A 23,475-nucleotide genomic window follows, 5' to 3' on the forward strand; every position below is an offset into this window, starting at 1 on the left:
ACTTGTGGAGAGGTTCCACAGGAATGGGGGCCCAGGAGTGGTGGCCACAGGTGGCCCCAGGAGCAGCCTGTGCTCAGACAGGAACTCTGGCAGCCCCTGGCTCTGAGAGGGATCGCTCAGCAGGAGAAGAGAGATGGAGGGAAAAGTTGGAGACAACTCAAGATGGTGATGGACAGTGGACAACTGGGGCAAAGCCAATTCTGCCAAGGAATATTTAGTCGTTTATACTGCCAAAAAAAGAAAATAAATCACGAAGGGCTGCCCAACTTGCCAGAAGTTCTCGATTTTCAGCCTGAGCTTGGAGTCAGAGGGAAGCTTGGGGCTGTTTCCCCTTCCAGCAGTGTAGCAGGATGCTGTGCTCTGGTCAGTGAGCTGCTGAGCTCACCTGGAGAGACTGGCAGTCATACGAGTTCACGCCGTAAAAGTCCACTCCAGCCTCAGATGGAAGGTTCTCCTGACATATTCCTTCTTGGAGTGTGTGTGTGAGGTGTCCTCCCGTGAGAAGCAGACACCTCCAAGGACACTCCTCGGGTGTTTAAGAGAAATGCCTGAGGCCCACCCAGTGTGGTGAGTTACATCAATCTCTGCTTAATAATTGTTTATTTTGCTTGCTTTAGTGTAATTGCTTTAATACAATTGCTTTGATATAGTGCACTGTACTACACACTACTAAGCAGTTTCGGTTTTTATATTGTGTAGTAAACACTTCTGATTAAGATCTTTCATCTAATCACTTGTCATAATAAATCATTCATTTTACAGAAATATAGCTGCTTTGCAATCTTTAATCCCATGGGACAAAAATTACTTAAACCATTGAGAATCTGAGGCTAAGACTGGCTCCAGCCTCGCCAGGGCTCCTCTCTGAGAAGGAGTTTGGAAAGCTGGGGGTCCTCTCCTTGTGACTCAGCCACGGGGCTTCTCTCACAAACCTTGTGTGAAGCTCCACTCCCACCCACGGCTGTGCAGAGACCCTGGGAAATTCCAACGTGTTCCAGGCTGGAACAGGCAGGTCAGAACAGCCCCAAGGGAGTGCAAGGGCGCAGAGTCCAGAGCACAGGAAAGAGCTGAGGGAGCTGGGAAGGGGCTGGAGCCCCAGGAGAGGCTGAGGGAGCTGGGAAAGGGGCTCAGCCTGGAGAAAAGGAGGCTCCGGGGGGACCTTGTGGCTCTGCACAAGTCCCTGCCAGGAGGGGACAGCCAGGAGGGCTCGGGCTCTGCTCCCAGGGAACAGGGACAGGACAAGGGGAAATGGCCTCAGGCTGGGCCAGGGCAGGCTCATTGGGAACTGGATATTGGGAATAATTCCTGCATGGAAAGGGCTCTGCAGCCCTGGCACAGCTGCCCAGGGCAGGGGTGGAGTCCCCAACCCTAGGGGAATTTAAAAGCCCTGTGGTTGTGGCACTTGGGGACACAGGACAGGGGTGGCCTTGGCACTGCTGGGGAAATGGTCAGGAATACTCGATGGTGTCAGGGAGCTTTTCCAGTCTTAACCATTCCGTAATTCTAGGAGTTGCAGGGAGACTCACACCCATTTTCCTTATAAAACTCTCTTCTCATGGCTAGAAGGACAATGATCCTTCTAAGACTGGTAAATCTTAGAAAGTCACCAGCAGGAATTTCTCCTTCCCTTTGGTCCCCATGGGCAGTGAGGGGCCAGAGCTGCCATCACCCAGGGATGATTCCAGGATGGGACAGGGAATCCTGCAAGTGGACACAGTGGAGGGACAATACAGAAAGTCTGAGCCCTTCCTGGTTTTCAATTCCCTCCTCTGCAAGAATTACTGGCTCTGGATCTCCACCTTCTGCTGACAATGGGAATGCCATCCCAGAGAAACAATTTCCCAAAGATTCTGCTCACGTTGGGATTTGCTGCCCCAGAGCAGGACAGAATGAGAACCCGGCTGGGCAATGTCAGAATGGCTGGCTGTGAGCAGATCCCATTGATCCTAAAGTTAAACTGATAAAAGTGGGTCCAGAGGAAGCCATGGGGCTCCTCCAAGGGCTGAAGCTTCTCTGCTCTGGAGCCAGGCTGGGAGAGCTTGGAATGTCCAGCCTAGAGAAGGATCCAGGGAGAGCTCAGAGCCCCTCCAGGGCCCAAAGGGGCTCCAGGAGAGCTGGAGAGGGACTGGGGACAAGGGCTGGAGGGACAGGACACAGGGAATGGCTGCCAGTGCCAGAGGGCAGGGCTGGATGGGATTTGGGGCAGGAATTGTTCCCTGGCAGGGTGGGCAGGCCCTGGCACAGGGTGCCCAGAGCAGCTGGGGCTGCCCCTGGATCCCTGGCAGTGCCCAAGGCCAGGCTGGACACTGGGACAGTGGGAGGTGTCCCTGCCATGGCAGGGGTGACACTGGATGGTCTTGAAGGTCTCTTTTCACTGAAACCATCCTGGGATTTGATGATATTTTCTCACACATCACCAGCAGTGGAGCTGCATTAACAGAACGGCCTCGCACTGATCCTCTCACACACCAACCCCTCAATGAACTGTTAAAGAATACAGACAGACAGACAGACAGACAGACAGACAGACAATGCCACTGGTGCTCACCTGACAATGGCACTGATGCCAAGAGCACCCGAGGACAAAAGGCTGGGTCCCAACCCCACCATTAAGGATCTCCCACAAGAGCTGGGGCACAGACTGGGGCTGGACACCCCCCTCTGCCTGGCCCCAAATCCTGATCTTTCTGCACCAAAGGATCTGCACAGGAGCCATGACCAAAACCACTGAAATCTCTAAGGAGGTGCCAGTGCCCCAGACCCCACCTGGAGCCCGTCCTACCATCGATGGCCCTGGGACCTCCCCCACCACCATCCCTGCCCCTGTAGGGCACAGCACCCCTGGCAGGCCAGGCCAGAGCCCTGAAGGGGAAGAACAGGGGTACCCACGGCCGACCCGACGGCAGGGGATGAATTCAGGTGGATTCAGCAGCGATGTTGCGCCCCCCCGGGCAGGTACCACCCATCACCCCACAGCGCCAGCCCCCCATAGCACACCCATCAGGGTCCCCCAGCACAGCAGGACATGACTCCAGCACCTGGAAGGCCCCAGCACCTCCCAGTCCCCCGGGAACCCGAGTCCATCCCAGTCACACCACAACCAAAACAGCTGGAAATCCCTTTCACCCCAACTTCGCCCTGCTGTGCCCAGGGTGACACCGCTGGGGCCACGATGGAGCTCGGTGCCATGGTGACACCTGGCAGCCACCAGCCCCACTCCCTTCGTCCCCTCCATGGCGAGGGATGGAACCGGAGCCGTGGGTACAAAACCCGGTGCCGCATCTTTATTGTGGGGGCAGTGGGGGGCCGGGGCATCCAGGGCGGGCCGTGTGGGGCAGGAGTGTGTGACGCTGGGGCAGCGAGGGCTGGGGGGTGCTGATAAATAAGGGGATGGGGGGTGGGGGTCCCGGCAGGGCGTGGGGACCCCCCGGCCTGGCTGTGCCCTCGCGGGGGACCCGGCGGCTCTAGGGCTCGTCGGAGTCGTAGAGCAGGGCGGCGCTGAAGACGGTGAGGGGCTCGTCGGGTGCGTGGGCCAGGCGCCCCGACACCAGGTCCACGCACAGGGTCTCGCCGGCCGCCAGCGGCAGCAGGAGGCTGAAGACGCCGAGGGCACCGGGGCTGGGGGCCTGCGCGGCCACGGGCCCCTTCTCCAGCCCCTCGGGCTGGAACCCGGCCGAGTCCAGGCGGGCGATGCCGTGGCCGGAGCGGGACAGGACGGCCTCCAGCCCCTCGCCCCGGTGCCCCGTCAGCACCGCGCTCACCAGGTACCGCCCGGGCACCGGAGCCGTGAACGTGCCTGCGCCGGGAAGAGGGGATCAGGGACCTGCAGGGACCCCCGGAGCCCCCGGAACCGGGTCTCCTGCGGCACCCCAAGGCCAGCGGGCCATCCCGGGACAGGCGCGTCACCATCCCAGAACCCCCGGCCACCATCACACGCGGGCATCGTGCTCCCCCTGTGACTCTGCCGCCCCCGCCTACCCCAGAGCCTCTACTGCAACATCCATCACCCCAAAACCACCCCACGGCCCCCAGAGCACCCCCAGCGTGCCGCGGGCTCTCACCTGTCTCGGGATCGTAGGCACCGCCGTCGTTGAGCAGGACCTGGTCGAAGAGGACGGTGCCCGGCTCCGTGTGCTGGGTGCTCAGGGCTGCCGAGAATGCGACGCGGGGCACCGAACCCGGCTCCCCGACCTCGCCTGGGCACGGTGTCAGGATGTGGCACCCCCCCTTAACCCTCAGCCACCCTGGTACCCTCTGCAGCCCAGCACCCCTGTCCCCCAAGGCCAGCAGCCACACCCCATGACCCCTCCTCACCCACCCCTTCAGTGTCTGTGCCCTCCTTGACCACGACTCCACCACGTCCCTGCCCCCCGCCCTGCTCCCCGCCCCCCCAGCGCCCTGTGCCTCCCCATGCCAACCCAGACCTGCTCCCACTGCAGCCCCCAGGCCCCTCCCAGCTCCCCATGTGCCCCCCAGCCCTCCATGGTCCTCCCTGCACCCCCGGCCCCTGCCCTACCTCTCTCTCCAGGCAGCCCTGCAGGAAAGAGGAGGATCTGCTGCAGGGCCAGCTTGGGGCAGGACCCCCGGGGACAGGGTCTGGCCTCACCTGCGTGGTCGGGGCACGTGGGGGGGCTGAGCCTTACCGGGGGGACCCATGGGACCCTGTTCTCCATCCTTGCCAGGGGGCCCAGTGGGGCCAGGAGGGCCTGTCTCGCCCACGGGGCCAGCAGGTCCAGGGGGGCCAGGGGGGCCTGGAGGGAGGAAGGCGTTAGAGCCACCTTGGCCCCACGGCTGGTGGCCCCATGCGCGATGTCCCCTTGTCCCCACACACTGCAGCCCCACAGCCGGGATCCTCCTGTGGTCTTGTGCCCCCACACCACACCGAGCCCCTGCCTCCCCACACCCCACTGCAGCACTCCCTGGTGACCCCACATCCCCACACCTCCCCCACCGTTCCCGCAGCCCCCCGTGCCCTCCGTGCCCACAGACCCGGGATCCCCCCGCAGCCCCCACGGTACCCATCTGCCCAGATCTCCCCGGTCCCTTACCCCCCGAGTTCTCCGTATCCCCCCGGCCCCTGCAATGCCCCACGTCCCTCCCGGTCCCTGCAGCCCCCCGTGCCCCCCGCGCCCCCCGTGTCCCCGCACCGTGTCGCTCCCGCTGTGCCAGGCGGTGCAGCTCCCCGCGCAGGTGCCCCAGGCTGGCGTTCAGGGCGCCGAGCCGGGGCGGCAGCTCCAGCGCCTTGTCCAGCAGGGCGGCCTGGCCGCGGGCCGTGGCGTTCAGGTCCCGCACGGCTCCCCACAGCCCCGCAACGTGCCGGCCCAGCCCCTCTCGGACTCCCCGCAGCCCCCCGGCCACCGCCTCCAGCTGCTCGCAGACCCCCTCCAGCTTGGCCACGCGTGGCTCCAGCCCCGCCGGGCAGCCCCCGGCCCTCGCCAGCTCCCTCGCCAGCGCCTCCAGCCGCTCCTCGCTCTCGGCCTGTCGCGCTGCCGACGCCGCCGCCGCCTGGTCCAGCTCGGCCACCACGCGGTCGGTGACGGCGCTCAGCTGGCGCTGCCGGGCGTCCTGCTCCTCCAGCGCGTCCTGCAGCCCCTCCACCGTGGCATTGAGCCCGCTCAGGGCCGCCAGCGCCGCTGCCAGCTCCCGCCGCAGCTCCCGCAGCTCCGAGGGCGACGTGCCCCCAAAGACGCCGAACCCCTCCAGCGGTGCCTCCAGCCCCTCCGGCTCTGTGGGGCCGGGCGGGAGCTGCTCCCGCTCCCGGGGGGGCGGCGAGGCGCAGGGCCGGGAGCAGGGCTCACCGCTCAGGTCCCCCAGAGCCGCCTCCAGCCGCCCTGTCCGGTTGCGGAGCTGCTCCAGCTCCTCGGCCAGCGCCTCCCCCCGCTCCCCCAGCAGCCCTCCCAGGGTCCCGGTCAGCCCGTCCTCCCAGACACTTTCGGTGTCCTCTGGCTGCCGGAGGTGGGGGCCGAGCACCCCGTCCTGCCCCGGGCACGGGTGGCCGCAGCGGGCCAGCAGCTCCTCGAGCTGGTCCAGGCGGGCGCCGCGCTGTGCCCCGCTCGCCGCCAGCCCTTCCACGGCCCGGCTGAGGTTGGCCAAGCGCCCCGGCAGCCCACCCGGCCGCCCCTCGGGCTCGGAGGGCCACGGGCCGGCCCGCGAAGCGTTCAGCCGCCCCTCCAGCTCAGCCAGCCGCCGCGCCAGCACCGGCCCCGGCCCCGGCAGCGCTGCCGGTCCCGGCAGCCCCTCCAGCCGACGCTCTAGCTCGGCCAGGCGACGGAGCAGGTCCGGGGACGGGGGGGCCGCAGGGGCGGGGGCCAGGCGGCTGCTCAGGCTGCTGATGTGCCGCTGCACCGACTCCACCGCATCCCTGTTGCGCTGGTCCACCGAGCCCACCAGCTTCTCCAGCGCCCGCATACGCTCCCGGTCCTCGGCCGCCTGCCGCCGCAGCCCCTCGGTGCCGGTCGTGCACGCAGCGCACAGCTCCTGCAGCCGCTGCTCCAGCTCGTACAGCGCCGCCGTCCCCGGTCCCCCCGGGCTCCCCGGGCCGTCCCGGCCGCCCTCGGTGCGGCGCAGGCGGGTCTCCAGCTCCTCCAGGCGCCGCTGAAGGTGGCTCAGCGCCTCCCGCACTTCGGCGGGGGCGGCCGCGTCAGCCGGCTGCTCGCCCCCGGGCTGCCCCTCCACAGCCGCCCGGGGCGGCTCCTGCCCGGCCCGCAGCTCCTCCAGCTGCTCGCTCAGCCGCCGCACCTGCTCCTCCAGCCGCCGCACCTTGTCCGTGTCTCCGCCGCCTGCCGTGCACCGCCAGGGACAGGGGCACCCTCACAACACGTTCATTCCCCCGCCAGCGCGTTCCCCACCACCGCGCCCCCCGCCCCAGCACTACCTTCACCCCCCAGGCCACTGAGGGGGTTGCCGAAGCCAGAGAGTGTGGGGCGGCCGGGCCGGGGCAGGGGACGGCCGGTGGGCTGGGGGGATGCTGGAGAAGGCCCCTCGCTGCAGTCCGGGCCCGAGTATCCCTGGCAGCAGCGCCAGGCCAGCTCTGACACCGTTCTCTGGGACACCTTGTAGCGGGGCCGGAGGAAGCTGCGGTACCTGCAGGCGGAGGGGACGGGGGGTTGGGGATGGAGGGAAGAGTGTGGGGCTGCCCCACAGAACCAAAGCCAGCACAAGCTGCAGCTTGACCCAGCAGCGCCGCTGTCCTGCTCCATAGCCAGCGGCTGGGGGGCCGCCCCTGCCCAGCCCTGTCACCCTGTCACCAGTATCACCCCAACACCAGCGTCCCCAGCACCGATCCAGAGAGCTGCGGGGTGCCTCAGGGTTTTGGCTGCACGTGATGGGGGGGACAGTGACCGGTCACCCTCCGGCACCACTTGAGGTCACTGACTCTTGCGCAAAAGTAAACACGGCTCCAGGGTGGGTAAACACCAGCGGCGGCGGCGCGGCCGCGGCTCGTCCCGGCTCTGCGCTGGCCCCCCCAGAACGGCCCGAACCCCTCCAGAGCCCTCCAGCCCCGGCCCGGCCCCACTCACGCCAGGACACGGGGGCACTGGAGCTGCCCCCAGGCGCAGGGCTGATAGTCCGGCTTGATGAAGCTCTCGACGCCATCCTCCACCACACAGCTCACGCTGCGTGTCACCACGTAGGCACACCAGTTCCTGCCGGAGGGAAGGGGTCAGGGCACACAACCCGGAATGTGCTGGCACAGGGCATCACCCCGGCACGCACCAGGCATTGTCCTGCTACGGACCGAGCATGGCACACGCTGGGCATCATCTGGGCACGCACCGCGCGTTGTCCTGACATACACGAGGCGTCATCCCGGCACAGAGCAGCCATTGGCACTGCCCTAGCGTGGACCTAGCATCATTCCAGCACACAGCGGGCATTGTCCCGGCACACACCACGCACAGCATCCCGCCACACACCAGGCATTGTCCCGGCGGGGAGGAGGCACCAGGCATCACCCCGGCAGAGACACAGCAACGCCCCCCGCCCCAGGCCTTCCCTGACACGCACCATCTCCCCAGGCACACCCTGGATCCCCCAGCACAGCCCGGCCGCTCTGGCCACACCCCGGATCCCCCGAGCTCCTGCGCTTGTCCAACCAGCCCCACCGGTAGCACCGTCACGGCCCAGTGCGGCGGGTTAATGGGCCGGAGCTTGCCCCACCACGGCCTCTCAGCCCTGCCTGGAGACCCTGCAGAAACGGCTGCAGCCCCCGCCCTGCGCTGCCCTGGGGAGCCCTGCAGGGACGGGGTTCCGCCAGGAGCCGGGTGCCCACACCCCATCACACCGTGCCGTGCATCCTGCGCTGCCTGGCCCGGGGACGGGCACCCTGCGTGCTGCCCCATCGCTGACCCCGTGCTCCCTGCCCCTCTGTGCCACACGTGGGTCCCAGCCCAGCGCCACAGCCTGCGGGGACCCCGGCACCCCCCCCGCGTGGGACTCCAGCCTGGCCCCGCTGCAGGGACCCCGTCGCAGCCTTATATGGTACGGACCCGAACCCGGGCCCCGCTCGGGCCCCCAGCCCCGCTGAGCGCCCCCCGGGGAGCGGCCCCGGCCCTGGGTCCCCGCCGCGGGGCCCCGGTGCGGCGGCCGGTTCCCGTCAGCCCGGCTGGTTCCCCTCAGGCCCCGGCTGGATTCCAGCTCCTCCCCGGGGGCCGCCGGGAATTCCTGCGCCGACCGACGGCCCCCCTCATTCCCCCTCCATCCCAGCCCTGCTCCCGCGGGGCCCTGGGACCCCCGGGCTGCCCTGGGGTCCCACCGCCCCGCACCGGGCGTGGGATGGGACCAGAGCTGCCCTGAAAGGGCAGGATATGGGGACACCCGCCGTGCTCCCCGAGCCGCGGGGATGGAGCGCTGCACACCCCGACCCGTGGGGAGCCCCCGCTGAGCCCCCAAAGCCGCAGGTGAAGGCGCCGGAGGTGCCCGCCCCAGGGACCCCGCGCTGGGCCAGGTCCTGCCATCCCCCCGGGGCCACCGTGGGGCCGGGGCAGCCCCGGCCCTGCGGCCGCGCTGCTGCAGCGCTGATGTGTCCGTGGTGAATATGTCGTGACCCCAACCCAGCCCTGCGCCCCCGCAACGCCCCGACCCACAGGCACGGGCTGCCCCACGGCCCCACACTGCCCACGGTACGAGATAGGACGGGGATGGGGACAGGGCTCCGGGCCCCTCTCCCTCTCTCCAGCAGCGCTGACCCACGCGTGGATGCCGAGGAAGGACCGGCCCGGAATCCTCAGCCCCGCTGCACCGGCGGCCCCGACCCTCCACGTGCGCCCACTGCCCGTGGTCCCGGGGGTGCCGCTCCCGCTTTGGGGACCCAGCGCCCCTCCCGCCGCCCCCCGGCCTGGACGTGGCACGTGCCGGTGCCGGGCTCCCCGTGGCATCGGGGTGGGGGCTGCAGCCCCTGGCCCCGCGGCCGCCTGGGTCGCCCCGGTGCGTCCCGGTGCTCTTGGCTCCTACCTGTGCCGGCTGGCGGCCCGGGCACCGCTGTGGGCCGCGGCCGGGCCGGGGGCGAGCGGGGCGGCCCCGCCGGTGTAGAGGCTGTACCGGGGGGGAAAGTTGGCGGCCAGGGCCTGTGCGGCCAGAAGGCACGGCCAGAGCCAGGGTGCCATGCTGGGCTGGGGCGGCTCCGCTCGGCTCGGTCAGCCCGGTCCGGCGCGGCTCAGGACCGCATGCGGTGTCCCGTCGCGGCTCCGCGGCTCTGGGAGGCTCGGCACGGCACGGCTCGGCTCTGCCCTCCCCCCGGCCGCCCCTCGGCCAGCCCCTCGCCACCAGAGCCGCCCCGCCGCCGCTGCCCGCCGGCGGGGTCCCCGGGGCCCCCCGCTTCCTGCCCGCCGCGGCCCCCGCCCCAGCCGCGCCGGGCACCGCGGCCCCCGCCGGCCCCGCCGCCGCCACATCTGCTCCTCGTTAGGCCGGGCCGGGGCTGGGGCAGCCAGCGAGGCCGGGCAGGGGGCCAGGGCGCGGGCGGCCAGCGAGACGGCCGGGGCTACCGCCGCGGCACCGGCACGCCACGGCCAGCGGTCGCCCACGGCCACCGCTCCGCCGCTAGCACCGGCTCCGGCAGCGGCTTCGCACCGCGCCCCGCATCTCCCCGACCGCCGGTGCCCTCGCTCCTCACCCCCGCACTGGGCACGGCAGCGACGGGTCCCGGCAGCGCATCCCGCGGTGCCACGTCCCCGCGTGCCCGTGCCCCTGTGCCGGGTGACACGTCCCGGTGCCGGGTGACACGTCCCGGTGCCAGCACCGAGCCGGCTGCCCCCGGCACCCCCCGACACCGCGCTGGGGACACTGGGGACACTGGGGACACTGGAACGGCAGCGGTCACACAGCGGCCACCCCGGGCCGCCGTGGCCCCGAGCCCACGGTGATGCCATGGCTTCCCCGGACCGTGTGGTGACGTCATGGCCTCACGGTGACATCACGCCTTGGCCCCGGCCCCACGGTGACGTCAGGGCGCGGGAACCCCCCGGCCCCGGGGAGCCGCGAGTGCGGGTTAAGCACAAACAGCTGCCGGCAGCTGGAGCGGGGAGAGGGGCGGGGGAAGGGACATGGGGGAAGGGACATGCGGGGGAGGGACACGTCGGGGAAGGGGACGCGGAGCTGAGGGGCCCGGGGCTGGGCTTGGCCGGGTCCCGGCCGTGGCTGTTCCCAAGGGGGGATGGTGTCACCTCCTCTGTGCTCTCAGAGGCTGTGGGGGTCTGCGGGGGGGGGTGTTGGCCTTGCCGTGTCCCAGGGGACTCCAGACCTTGCTGGGGCTCTGCGACCGGGCGTGGGGAACAGTGCGGGACCCTGCTCTGCTCCAGCACAGCTGGGGACAGGACCCCGGGGGGACTCGCTGCTGGAACCCTTCGACTGGAGACCAACGATACATCCCAATACCCCAGCCCACCCCAGTGCGTCCCAGCACATTCCAGTACGCTCCAGCTCAGCCTAGCCCAGCGTGCCTCCGTACCCCCGATACACCCCGCTACGGCTCAGCAAAGCCCAATGTAGCCCATCTCGCTAAAGCCTGGCGGCGCCGCCCGCTGTCATCAGCTGTAATGAGCTGTCACTAGTGTCATTAGCGCTAATTAGCCGCGGCCGCCCGAGGCCGCTCGGCCCCGCCCCGCCCTCGCGCCGCGCCTTGTATGGAGAAGGAGCCGGCGGCGGCCGCCAGGGGGCGGAGCGAGAGGGGCGTTCCCGGGTGACCACGCCCCCTCCGTGACGTCACCGCAGCAACGAGCCCGCCGATGGGCCGTGACGTCACAGCCGGGGCCAGGCACCTCCCGCCGTGCCCCGCGGCCGGAAGTGGCGCGGGCAAGGGAGACGTGTCGGAGCGGCGGGCCCGGAGTGTGAACCGGGATCACCGGGGGCGGGAGCGTGAGTGTGAACCGGGATCACCGGGGGCGGGAGCGTGAGTGTGACCCGGGACACCGGGGGTGCCGGTACACTGGGGATGCTGGGACACCGGGGATGCCGGGACACCGGGAGTGCCGCTGGGCGGGCTGTGCGGGGCCTGCAGCCGGTGCCGCCGGTGGCCGGTCCCTCCGCAGGGCCCCGTTTCCCCGCAGGATGATCACGGACGTGCAGCTCGCCATCTTCGCCAACATGCTGGGCGTCTCGCTCTTCCTCCTCGTCGTCCTCTACCACTACGTGGCCGTCAACAACCCCAAGAAGCAGGAGTGAGGAGTCCCGGTGAAGCCCCGATGGCAGCGCCGCCGCCGCCCGTCCCTCCCTCCCCGGGGCCGCCCCGCCACGCCTCGGCGGGGCCCCGAGAGCAGCGAGGCCGAGCTTCCAGAGCAGCTTTAACAGAAACACGATGATCCACCACAAAACCGTGTCACGTTCTGAGCTCCCCGCCGGGCCGGGCCCTCCCCCGGGCCCGCGGGGAGGAGCGGGGCTGGGGCGGGAGCACGGGGGTCCCTCGGCGGGGCCGGGCGGGGGCTCAGCGCAGGAACAGAGGAGCTGTCGGCAGCAGCTGGGCAAGGGGGGATCGGTGTTGGGGAGCCGTGGTGGGGGGCAGGGACAGGGGGGGCACCGGGCCCTTGCGCAGGTGCTGCCGGCACGGGGCAGGGCAGAGCCGGGGCGGGGCTGCGCCTGCCGCGGCTCCCCGGTACGGCGGGGCAGGGGCTGCGAGCCTCTGCCCCAGCACAGGAAGGGTCCCTCGGTGCTCAGCACCCTCGCGGGGGGCACTGGGGCCTCCGGGCAGAGCCCTGTGGGACAGAGACTGGCTTCAGTGGGGCACGATACTCCCAGCTCCTCTCGTGCCCCACAGCCCCTGCCTGGGGCTGGCAGGTCACCCACTCTCCCGGCCTGGCAGGGGCTTTGCTCTGGGCTCCTGCTGCCCCACTGCTGGCAAGGGCTGCGAGGTGACCCCACGCTGCAGCTGGCAGCAGCACCTACCGAGGCATCTCTGGGGCTCTCCGGGAATTCAGCTTCACTGGGAGCACCTGGGGGAGAGGGGAGAAGAGGATCAGCGTCCTTCGGCCCTGGGGTTTTCCCATGTCTTGGGGAAAGGTGTGTGGGACAGAAATATCTGGCAGAGCCCCACAGGTGGGGAGGTTCCCAGTCCCTGAGGGGCTCCCAGTGTTTGGGGCAGCCCCCCAGAGGTCTTCCCCCGAAGGGCCCACTCCGCAGAGCCGTGGGGCAGCTCCCTCCCTGGGCACAGGCCCTGCTGCACCCCCAGGTCCCCTCCCTGCCGGTGCCTCTGATACCTGCAGAGGTGCCATGCCCTGGAGCTGTTCCGTGCCTCGCTGGGCCTCCCGTGGTCTGTGGCCGGTGCTCAGCGCTGCCCGTGTGCCCGTGGGCAGAGTCCCTGTGTGACAGAGGAGACACAGCTCAGCTGCTGTTGGTGGGGGCTCGGTGGCACAGCCAGTGACACCGTGGTACCCTGCAGTGGCCACACACGCGCCCCTCCCTGCCAGCTTTGCCAGGGCTGGGCCCCTCCGCACAGCCCGACACCGAGGGGTCGCCCGGGGAGCGTCTGGCGCTGGCAGGAGGGTGTGAAGGGCACAGAGCTCAATCCCAGCTGTGCTCTGTGGTTCTGCACATCACTGGCCCCAGCTCCAGCCAGCTCTGGCTTGGCTCCCATGGCACTCGTGTGACCGTGCTAGCCAGGAGTGAGGAGCTGAGGGCACAGCTGTGCCTGCTGAACCAGGGTATGTCCTGCAGCATGGGACATCTGCTCCAGCCAGGGGAGCTGGGGGAAAAAGGAAAAAGGAAAGCATTTGGGGGTCTGTCTGCAGTGGACGGCACTGAAGAAACACACCTGAATTACTTCAGTTTTGCACCCAGTTTCTGCTCACCTGGTTCAAGTTTTTATCCCAATCCTGTTTTCTCCCCATCCCACTGAAGCAGTGAGGTGGGGAGGGCACACCTCACCGGGGTGAAGCCAGGGCCAGACCCCGCAGCAGGAGTGTCTGCTGGGCAGGATGGGCCACAGCCCCTGCTGCCAGTGCAGTGCCAGCAAGTGGCAGCTGGCTTCACCTGGACTAAAACCTGGTGAGCAACCTCAGCTGACAAAGGCCAGCAGTGGCTGAGGGTGTCACTGGGGGGCTGGCAGAGACCCCCTCACCCGAGCATGAACACAGGTCTGGGCTCCCCAGGGCTGGGATGGGACATGGGGAAGAAGGGGGAGGGTGGGACAAGACCAGGGCAGCAGGGTCTTTACCCTGTGCAATCCAGCCCCCAACCCTATCACACCTCCAAGCATACTCTGCTTCCTTCCCCACTGCTTGGGGAGGGCAGAGGCTGCAGTGGCACAGCCAGCAGGAGGGCACGGGCACGGGGCTTGGAAGGCAAAGCCAGGGCTCAGAGCATCCCTGGCCCCAATCCCCATGCAGACACAGTGGTGCTGACAGTGCTGGGCCCCTCGTGGGTGGAGTGGCAGCACTGTGGGAGAAGGTGCTGGGAGAGCTGCCAGTGGCCAGGCAGGAGGCAGGACAAGCTGATGCCAGGGCAGGGGAGGAAGAGCCAGGTCCCAGTGCCAGGCAGCAGGAAGGTGCAGTGTCCCATGGACACTGCTGGTCACTGTGCTGGAGGAGGCCACGCCAGTGGGGACCATGGGCCAGGGAGGCAGGAGACCCCACCCAATCAGTCCTAGGGACACCATGGACCAGGCTCTGCCCCTCCAGCTCACACGGTCTGTTCCTGCTCATGTCCCCAACTGTCCCCAGTTCCTTCAGCCAGGAATGAGGCCGGGGTCGCTCCAGGTGGGCCCGGCCAAAGGAACAGACAGAACAACGTGCCCATGAGAACATCAGCCTTTTATTTCCTCCCCACCATGTTCTCATGGCAGACAAGACACAGTCATGACAGAGGGCTGGGCAGCAAACCCGAGGGCAACACGCAACGGACACCAGAGGAATGCAGAGATCAACACAAGCACAGCTTCAGACACGCCCAGGCACACACACAGGCACCTGCCCCCAGCTTGCACCCCCAGCCCTGGGTGCTGGGAGGCTTTGGTGCTCGGTGCCCCCAGGGCTTCCCCTGCCACTGCCTGCCCCCCAGGGCCCTGAGCCCCTGCCCCACCCCACTGCCTGCCCCCCAGGGCCCTGAGCCCCTGCCCCACAGGGGCATAGCCAGTGCAGCACATCAGCCTCCACCAGAGGGGACTCTGCATGTTGGAAACCCTCTGGTGGCCGCTGCCAGCTCACCTCACCACAGCCACAGGTCACAACCCACTGTTGCCCAGCCAGTGCCTAAAGAGGGGAAAGGCACTTCGGTGTGTCCCTGCTGGCCTTAGGAATGCTTGGGAACAGTGGCAAGTTGAGCAAAGGTTTTCTATACTGGCTTCTCCAGAAGCCCCTTGGTCCTGGCACTGGAGGGGGGAGCACTGCCCCATTGCCCAGGGTCCCACAAATCCCAGGGGAGCAGCAGCAGCTCCTGCCCAGCCAGGGCTGAAGGGCCGTGGAGGAGGAGCTCAGCTGGGCTGTAAAACTGCAGGTCTTGCTGTGCACAGTCAGCCCTGGCCCCACTCAGGACCCTCCTGTGGGGATGGGGCCCCTCACACTCATTGTTCCACACAAACCCACTGTCACTGTGTCCGAGCCCAGCACAGGCCGGCGCTGACCTCCCTCAGGGCCGTGCTCCCGCACAACAGCTCGACAGGCGCCGCAGCAGGCGTGCAAGGGGTCCCCAGCCTGGCTTACCTCTGCCCAGGGCCGGGGTGCTGCCGCCACTCAGGGGGCTCTGGGAGGCCACGGCCGCAGCCGGGGGCCTGGGGCTGCCAAAGGTGAAGCTGGGAGAGGTTCGGATTCGGGGGGAGTCCTGCTGGCTGCCCCCGCTGCCACTGGTGCCGTTGCTGAAGCTCCTGGCACGGGCCAGTGTGTTGTCAGAGGCCGAGGTGGGCAGCCCTCTGGAGGGGTGAGAGATGGGGGTCAGCCCAGCACGGTGAGGGGGGCTCCCCTCTGCACCCTCCACCCACCATCACAGCCCAGCACCGAGTGCTGAGCGGCTGCGGCACCACCTCTGGCAGAGCCCTGGACTTCTCCTCAGGAGCTGGTGAACAGCTGGGGACAAGGATGTCACCAGGACACTCCCTGAGAGCTGCAGCCCCAGTGCCCTGTGCCACACATCGCTGTGCCAGCAGCATTGTCTCAGGGTTCCCACGGCCTCACCCCCAGTCCCAAGTCCTGGAATTGCTGAGTTTGGAAAAGGCCTTAAGACACCATCGTGTCCAACCCTTCCCCAGCACTGCCACGGCCACCACCAACCCATAGCCCCAGGTGCCACATCCACAGAGCCTTTAAATCCCTCCAGAAATGGAGACTCTGCCCCTGCCCTGGGCAGCCTGTGCTGCCAGGAAGGAATTGTTCCCAATATCCAACCTCAACTTCCCCTGGCACAACTGGAGGCCTTTTTCACTTGTCCTGTCCCTTGTTCCCTGGGACCAGAGCCCAAGCCCCACCTGGCTCCACCCTGCTGTCAGGCAGCTGTGGAGAGGAAGAAGGTCTCCCTGAGCTTCCTCTTCCCCAGGCTGAGCCTCCCAGCTCCCTCAGCCTCTCCCACCCCAGTCCAGTCCTGGAGGTGATGCAGGAGAGACCTCCCAGATTACTGGGGCAGTCAAATCCCAACCAGTTCACTCTCTGCCCTTCTCTGCTGATGGCTCGGAGCAGAGGGACTGACAACAGCAGTTCCCAGAGCTTGCAAGAGCTAGGGCCAGGGCAGGTGACCCTGGCAGGTGACTCACTTGGGGACATTTATCATCTCTAAGTGCCGTTATCCTGCAGCTCCCACGCTCGCCCCAGCCAGCCCTTACGTGGAGCTCCTGGGGGGGGTCCTGGCACCTCCTCTCCTCCGCGGGCCCCCGCCGGCGCCGCGCAGCCCCCGCACGTGCTTCAGCATCCAGGCGCGCAGGTTGCCCAGGCAGGTGTGCTCCGAGAGCACGATCCGCGGCCAGGGGTTGCAGTCGGCCATGTCCAGGGCTGCCACCGCCACCGCCCGGCCCACCTGCCCGGGACAGCGCACGGGTGAGGGGGCACGAGGAGAGAGGAGGAACAGGAGAAACGTGAACGGGTGAGCGTGAGAGGGCACAACGAGAGGGCCCGGGGAGAAGGGGAGCACAGGGAGAGAGGAAGCATGGGGGAAGAAAGGGACACAGAGAAGGAAGGATACAGTAGGGGGCACTGGGGAGAGGAGCAGTACTGAGGGGGTTACAGGAAGAGGAAGCCACCAGCAGAAGGGGGCACGAGGTGAGATGAGAGCACCAGGAAGGGGGGATTCCAGGAACGGAGAATGCCAGGGGCACTGGGGAGAGGGACAGCTCCCTGCAGCTCGGGACAGCAAAGTTAAGTGGAGGAAAGAAACCCCAGCCCCAGATTCCAGCCAACTCTATCTGACTCCCCATGCAGGCTCCCCTGAGACCCCAGTACCTGCTCGAAGAGCTCCACGGTGTAGCGGGAGGGGAAGGCGGGCGGTGGCGGGGGGCTGGCACGGCCGTTGTCATGGCACGCCCCCGGGATGCTGTTCACCAAGCGCCCCGTGTTGTAGTTGCACTCCAGGGTGTAGCTGTGGGGCACGAGGGAGCCCGTTAGGCCACAGACCCACAGCAGGGCTGGGGTTATCGCACATTATTCCCCTGGGAGAGCCACTTCAGCAGATTCACGGCACCAGGAAGGGGGCCCTGCTCCAAAGGACACAGAAGTGCAGGGGAAGTGGCAGGGTACTGAGGACAGCACTCTCTGATGGCAGGAATGGCCATGCCCTGTGTGAGGATGCATGGATGTACCAGAGATCAGCACGATGGGAATTTGGGATGGATGTCTGGGGCCCTGAGGGTGGCACCCAAAGTGCCAAGGTCCCTGTAAGGAGACCTCCTGGTCACCTCTGGAAGGTGATGGGGATTTGGGGCTGTCCCTGATGGGTAGGGAAAAGGAATCATCTGATGTCATCACCAACAATCCAGGAAGTGGGTGGCTACAGCCTTCCCCTGACCTTCAAGGTGCCTTGGAGCACTTCCTCCCAGAGCAGGAGGGATGGAGAAGTGTGGGCTAGGAGTTGCCCTAGGATGGCTCCTGTCTGTCCCACTGCCCAGAGACAGCTGCAGGGCCAGCACAGCAGAAAACCTGAGCAGCTCTACCCCAGTCTGCCTGAGGGACCACACATGCACTGTGAGCACTCTCAGCAATTTTTCGGGTTGTTGGATCAACAACCTGGGCTGCTCCAGGTCAGTGACAGAGCAAAGTACCCCAGTGACCCACACCCAAAGCCCACGTGTGTGTTTGTTCCTGTGGGGCTGGACTGGCATTGAGCACAAAGCAGCAGCTGAGAGAACCTCTGGGTCTGCCTGCCTCACCCCGTGGTGTGTTCCCAGCACAGGAACAGGCCAGGTAAATCCCATCCCACGTGGGAGAGGGGTGGATCACAGGTATCCCCAACTCACGGGACCATTGATAGGCTGAGGCTGGAATCTCACACACAGCCATGGGGATCCTGTGCCCACTGCAACTCTACGTAGTTACAGCTCGATATAGACAGAACACCCAGGAAAGAGGAGAATTCCCCCCAGAAAGCTGTGCAAGAGCAGGGAGAAGCCAGAGCAGCTGCAGGAGGGATGGGGAGGAACAGGAAGGAAAGGAGCCTGGCCGAGCCTGCATCTCAGGAACACAGCAGCACCTGGCACAACCAGGCCCAGCCTCTGCTGACCCGCCCCGGGGCCACGCAGGACGTGCCTGTCCCATGGAACTGGTTCCCCCTTTGTCCAACACCCCCACCCAGCAGAAGCACTCAGTGCTGGGCCAGATGGCCCCCGAGGCTGCCCTACCTGTGGATGATGCCCAGGGCCTTGTAGATGGCCACGCGCCCGCTGCCCTCCTTGGACTGCCCGTCCCGCTTGTCCCGGGCATACATGTTCTTCTCCGAGAAGTTGCAGCCCGTGAAGTCAAAGTGAGGGGAGTTCAGGGAGATGAGTTTGGGGAACAGCATGTTCTCCACCTGCAGAGTGCAGGGAGCAACAGGGGTGACTGGGGACCCTTGGCTGCTCATCCTGCTCCAGTGGGACCAGTCTGCCCACACTTCCAGGGTCTCACAAGGTCCGGCTGTGCCCATGGCACGTTGCCCACCCCCTGCCCACCTCCCTGACAGCCAGCTGGGAGGACTCCCTGATGACACATGCCAGCTCCCAGGGAAAATGTGAGACCTCCTGCTGCCCTGGTCACCAGACTGGGGGAGGAGAGAGAGGAGAAAGAAGCAGAAAGGAGGAGGAAGGAAAGGAAAGAGAAGGAAGGAAAGGAGAAGGAAAAGGAAGGAACTGTGACAGGAACAGATGTGATAGATGAGACATTCCATGCCCACCTCCCAGCAGCGGGAGCACTGGGGCCCCTGGGCAGCGGGCAGAGCAGCAGGAGGGTCCTGGCAGCCGCAGCAGCCCCGGAATTTGGCTGTGCCCTCACCTGGTCGTTCTCGTCGCTGAAGCTGTTGCCGTACATGAAGCAGCCGCGCTTGGACGCGTGGCCGTGCAGGTCCACGTAGTAAGCCAGGCCACTGTCCCGGGGTGCAATGGGCTCTGGGGGCTCAGCAGCTTCGGGGCCGGGGGCTGGGGGAGGCGTCCACGGCCCCTCCTCACAGTGCTCGGTGCTGTGGCTGGAAGGGAGGATCCAGGAGGCTCGCTCTGTGCTGTCTGGCAGCTGGGCACCCTGGGCCGGGCAGGAGTGCGTGCCGGCACGCCAGGTGCCGGGGCAGTTGCGGAGGTTGTTGGTTTTGTCCAGCTCTGATAACGTGGCCTCCACGGCCGGGACGGGACAGTTGGGAGATTTTATGCTCAGTGAGCTGGCGCTGAGTGGGGAGACAAACGTCCTCCAGTCCGGAGAGCCCGGCAGGACGCGGCTGTGGATGTGGTGGTAGAGCAGGATGGCTTTGGCGCCGTACACCGCGGGGTGCAGCTCGGCGTCGGGGTGCAGGTACTGCCGGTTCAGGTTCACCCCGCGCGAGTCCGTTCTGCAGACAGAGCGGAGACACGTGAGCACCTGCCAGGGTGCTCCAGCAGAGCTGAGCTCACCTTGCAATGCCGAGGGCTTTGGGCTCTGTCCTGGAGCACAATGGCCAAATCAACAGCCAGAAGCTGCCAGAGCACTGACACTGCACAGTGGGGCAGGGCCCTGCACAATCCTCCCCAGAGACAGGAACGGAGCTGGGAAGGGGCTGGAGCACCAGGAGGGGCTGAGGGAGCTGGGAAAGGGGCTCAGCCTGGAGAAAAGGAGGCTCCGGGGGGACTTTGTCACTTCCTGCCACTTTGCCACTCCCTGATAGGAGGATGGAGCTGTGGTGGGAGGTTCTGCTCCCAGAGAACAAGGGACAGGACCAGAGGGAACAGCCTCAAGTTGAACCAGGGAAGGTTTAGGTTGGATACTGGGAACACTTTCATTGTGGAAAGGGCTCTCCAGCCCCAGCACTGGCTGTCCAGGGCAGGGGTGGGGTCCCCATCCCTGGAGGGATTTCAAAGCCCTGAGGATGTGACACTTGGGGCCATGGGTCAGTGGTGGCCTGGGCAGTGCTGGGGAAGGGCTGCACTCAATTGTCTCACAGGGCTTTTCTAACCCAAGCGAATCTGGGGTTCTGTGATTTTTATAAATTTTACAAAAATCACACAATCAGCTTTCTGAGATCCCTTCTTCAGCAAACTCACGGCCTTTTCCATGCCTACACCCATCACTGAAGGACACTCACCTTTTGCTCACATCTATCAACCAATATTCAAATAAATGGTTTCTGCTTCTTTTTCTTGGGGGAATGGTTGGACTCAATGGTCACGCAGGACTTTTCTAGCCCAAACGATTCCATGAAACACAGAGCAGGCTCAGCCAGGAGAGCCTGCCTGGGCCCTGCACTCACCGGTAGTGGCCCCGCACCACCCCATCGGGGTTCAGCATGGGGATGAGCTTGAAGACGAACATCCGCCGCAGCATTTGGGCACGGGGATCCTCCTCCCGCAGGATGAAGTCCAAGAAGCCATTGAAGACAAAGCTGGAGGGGGTTTCTCCTGGATGGACTCTGCTGCTGAGGAAAAACACCTGGGGACAAACAGATGGGGTGAGGGGGACATCCTGCCTGCCCCAGGATACTGTAACAGCGAAGGATCTCACAGACTTTGCTCCACAAACTGCCCACATGCTCCAGCCCTTGGGGACGTGATGCCGTTCTGGTCACAGACACGGGGGCTGCAGTAAGTTGACAACACATGGGCCAGCACAGGGGCTGCTGGCCCCCCGTCCCTGGCCCAGCCCCAACACCAGCGTGGTCTCTCACCCTCTTTCCAGTGAAGCAGTGAGGCCGGGGTGTGCTGGTGTCTGGGAAAAGCTTGTCCAGCCGGGGCTCCCGCTTCTCCTGCATTCCATGGCACGAGGTGATGGTCAGCAGGTCCACGCGCTGCTTGTCCAGAGAGTGGCAGAGCAGCTCCCGGTGGTAGTAGACCGAGTCGAGGGGGCTGTGGGGTGAGAAGGGACCTCAGCCAGCCCCAGAGCAGGGGGGCTCCCAGCTGGGTTGGGAATGCTGCCCGTACTCGCAGCCTGAGCTCTGTGCCCCAGGAGCTGAGCAGCCCCAGCCCCACAGGGACCACCCCTACACCTGGGCTGTTTGCTGCTAGATGCCCTCAGAGCCTGCTGGGAACACGAGCAGCCGTTCCTTCAGGGCAAGGAGGGGGGCCCAGGCCTGGGGTTTGCACTGCCCAACCCCCCAGCAGTGGAAGCCGTGGGGGATCAGCTCATGCACAGCCAGACCTGGCACAGAAGGTCAGGTCATCCCACAGGAGGGATAATGCAGCCCAGCAGGAGGAACAGGACACTGAGGGATTCACCCCACCAGGGAGATAACCCATTCTGGCAGGAGGGGCTGGGTTCCAGAACAAGAAGGGATCTTCTGGAATCCTGTGGGTAGCTCAGGGTGAGCTGCTGCCGCTGCTTGTACAGAGCTGGGGCACAGAGAAGCATGGGCCAGGCATCTATGGGGAAGGCACAGAGACCCTCCTGCTGCAGACAGAGCTTCCCCAGGGGAAAAAACTCAAGCAGGCACAGACCAGGAAAGGTGTGAGGGCCAGGAAGGTGGGACAAAAGCCAGAAAGCAGAAAGTGGGAGGCACACCTGCTGGGGGACATGTGCCTGCAGTCCTGGAAGCGGCCGTCCAGCTGTGCCAGCATGTCCTGGCACTCAGTGTAGGAGAAGGGGTAACAGAAAGCAAAGTAGGTGGTGGCCCCGCGGTGCTCCAGGAAGCGGTGCACGAAGGACAGCACGAACTGCGTCTCCACCACCTGCCACGGACACGGAGAGGGGTGGGCGTGGGCTCGGGGGCAGAGCCACCCTAGCCCAGCCCCTACTGCTCTCCTCTGGCCCCCACCAGGCACTGGGGGTGCCCGTGGCCACTGGCCCTTGGCTATCACCATGGCACAGCAGCTCCTATCCCTTCCTTGGAGATGCCAGGAACAAACCAGCTGCTCCACTAACCCGGCAGACTCTGGAGCTCCCCTCAGTGCAGGCAGCGAAGGGTGGCTGTGCCCCCAGAGCTGCCCTTGCCCCGAGCACAGGGTTCGTGACTCCCGGCACGGGGAGCTCCAGGCTCTCACCTGGAAGCTGGGCCGCTGTCGGATGCGCTCCCAGCGCGGGCGCACGGGCAGGGTGCGCACGAAGGGGGTCATGCCCTGCGCGTACAGCCGGCTCTGCTTGTTCATGTTCAGGATGTGCAGCTTGATCAGCTTCCCCGGGGCACCCCCCCGCACGCTGAAGTAGAACCAGGACCTGGGGAGGGGTGGAGCGGCGCCGCCTCAGCCGCTGCCCGGGGGTCTCCGAGCTCTCCGGTGTCCCTTCCACACACCCGGACCCACCACGAGCCTGTCAGAGCCGCGGCGGGGGCGGACCCGGAGCGCCTGAACCCCTCCCGGGGCTCCTCCGATCCCTCCACCTTCCCCAGCCCCTTTCCTCAGACCCCCCCGCCCCGCCGCTCCCTCTGCCCGGGGAACCCAGCCCATCGCGGTACCGCCCCGCCGGAGCCTGTCAGACCTCCGGGGCACGGCACAGACCCCCCGAGCCCGCCAGGGCTGCTCTGGCTTCCCCAGCCCCGTTCCTCAGCCGCGCAGCCCCACCGACCGCGCTCCCAGCGACCGCCCCACAGCGCAGCGGCCGCTCCCGGGGCCCCGCCACAACCGGGGGACTCCACCCGGACCCCGGCGCCTCCCCCCGGTGCCAGCCGCCCCTTCCCGGTTCCCCCGCACACCGGTACCTGTTGCCGTTCTCATACTCGGTGTGGGCGCAGTCGGGCTGCGTCCACACGTTGAACTCATAGTCGGCGGCGGGGAGAGCGTTGGCGCGGGCGGCGGGGCCGCCTCCCAGCTCTGTAGGCCGCACCTGTTCTACGTGTGCCAGGTTCCCCGAGTCGAAGCGGGAGCTGAAGAGGAGACCCCCGCAGCGGATCTCCATGGCCCGGCAGGGCCGGGACCGGCATCGCCCCGGGACGGCCCCGGGACGGCCGGTACGGGCCGCCCGGCAACAGCAACGCGCGCGGCCATTGGCTGCCGCCTCCCAGCAACGCACCCGCCCATTGGCTGGCGCCTCGGCAACGGCCGCAGCGGCGCGGGGACCGCAGGTCCTCTTGACCACGCCCCTCTTATGGCACAGACCACGCCCCTTTACTACCCTGGCCACGCCCCTTTACTACCCTGACCACGCCCCTTTACTGCCCTGACCACGCCCCCCGCTGGGCTCCGACCCCAGAGGCGCGACCGGACACTGGGAATGGACACTGGGAATGAATGGACACCGGGAATGACCCGACACTGGGTGCGACCAGACACCGGGAGTGACCGGACACTGGGAATGGACACTGGGAGTGACCAGACACCGGGAGTGACCGGACACTGGGAATGGACACTGGGAGTGAATGGACACAGGGGTGTGAATGGACACTGGGAATGAATGGACACCGGGAATGACCCGACACTGGGTGCAACCAGACACCGGGAGTGACCGGACACTGGGAATGCACACCGGGAGTGACCGGACACTGGGAGTGAACAGA

General features: G+C 66.5%; 3 protein-coding genes across 8 annotated transcripts; 1 reads left to right on the plus strand and 2 right to left on the minus strand.

Moving 5' to 3' along the window:
* Positions 1-3,290: 3,290 nt before the first annotated feature.
* On the minus strand, positions 3,291-9,791 carry EMILIN1 (elastin microfibril interfacer 1). Of its 3 annotated transcripts, none has more exons than XM_058836425.1 (8): positions 9,454-9,791; positions 7,521-7,646; positions 6,875-7,083; positions 5,147-6,779; positions 4,644-4,741; positions 4,517-4,534; positions 4,062-4,196; positions 3,291-3,796 (listed from the first exon to the last, which is right to left on the minus strand). In XM_058836425.1, exons 1-8 carry the CDS (start codon positions 9,603-9,605, stop codon positions 3,465-3,467), a joined length of 2,703 nt encoding a protein of 900 aa, XP_058692408.1. In that variant the 5' UTR covers positions 9,606-9,791; the 3' UTR covers positions 3,291-3,464. The 3 variants fall into 3 exon arrangements, with proteins under 3 accessions (XP_058692408.1, XP_058692409.1, XP_058692407.1); XM_058836426.1 differs by lacking the exon at positions 9,454-9,791 and adding an exon at positions 7,739-8,481 and having other exon boundaries at positions 3,293-3,796; positions 4,644-4,751; positions 5,148-6,779; XM_058836424.1 differs by having other exon boundaries at positions 3,294-3,796; positions 4,644-4,751; positions 5,148-6,779; positions 9,454-9,785.
* Positions 9,792-11,239: 1,448 nt separating this feature from the next.
* Positions 11,240-11,807, plus strand: OST4 (oligosaccharyltransferase complex subunit 4, non-catalytic). 3 transcript variants are annotated; one of them, XM_058836445.1, is made up of 3 exons: positions 11,264-11,322; positions 11,358-11,417; positions 11,544-11,807. In XM_058836445.1, exon 3 carries the CDS (start codon positions 11,545-11,547, stop codon positions 11,656-11,658), a length of 114 nt encoding a protein of 37 aa, XP_058692428.1. In that variant the 5' UTR covers positions 11,264-11,322; positions 11,358-11,417; position 11,544; the 3' UTR covers positions 11,659-11,807. The 3 variants fall into 3 exon arrangements, with proteins under 3 accessions (XP_058692427.1, XP_058692428.1, XP_058692426.1); XM_058836444.1 differs by lacking the exon at positions 11,358-11,417 and having other exon boundaries at positions 11,240-11,352; XM_058836443.1 differs by having other exon boundaries at positions 11,305-11,386.
* A 95-nt stretch (positions 11,808-11,902) lies between these two features.
* AGBL5 (AGBL carboxypeptidase 5) lies at positions 11,903-22,977 on the minus strand. 2 transcript variants are annotated; one of them, XM_058836427.1, is made up of 13 exons: positions 22,681-22,940; positions 22,028-22,199; positions 21,549-21,715; positions 20,719-20,896; positions 20,305-20,483; positions 18,867-19,410; positions 18,239-18,408; positions 16,848-16,983; positions 16,235-16,425; positions 15,126-15,331; positions 12,687-12,787; positions 12,376-12,422; positions 11,903-12,185 (listed from the first exon to the last, which is right to left on the minus strand). In XM_058836427.1, exons 1-13 carry the CDS (start codon positions 22,875-22,877, stop codon positions 11,918-11,920), a joined length of 2,556 nt encoding a protein of 851 aa, XP_058692410.1. In that variant the 5' UTR covers positions 22,878-22,940; the 3' UTR covers positions 11,903-11,917. The 2 variants fall into 2 exon arrangements, 1 of the variants encoding a protein (XP_058692410.1); XR_009277362.1 differs by lacking the exons at positions 11,903-12,185; positions 12,376-12,422; positions 12,687-12,787 and adding an exon at positions 14,201-14,469 and having other exon boundaries at positions 14,511-15,331; positions 22,681-22,977.
* Positions 22,978-23,475: the final 498 nt, after the last annotated feature.

This window comes from Poecile atricapillus, chromosome 3 (genome assembly GCF_030490865.1).
Source record: "Poecile atricapillus isolate bPoeAtr1 chromosome 3, bPoeAtr1.hap1, whole genome shotgun sequence".
Lineage (NCBI taxonomy): Eukaryota > Metazoa > Chordata > Aves > Passeriformes > Paridae > Poecile > Poecile atricapillus.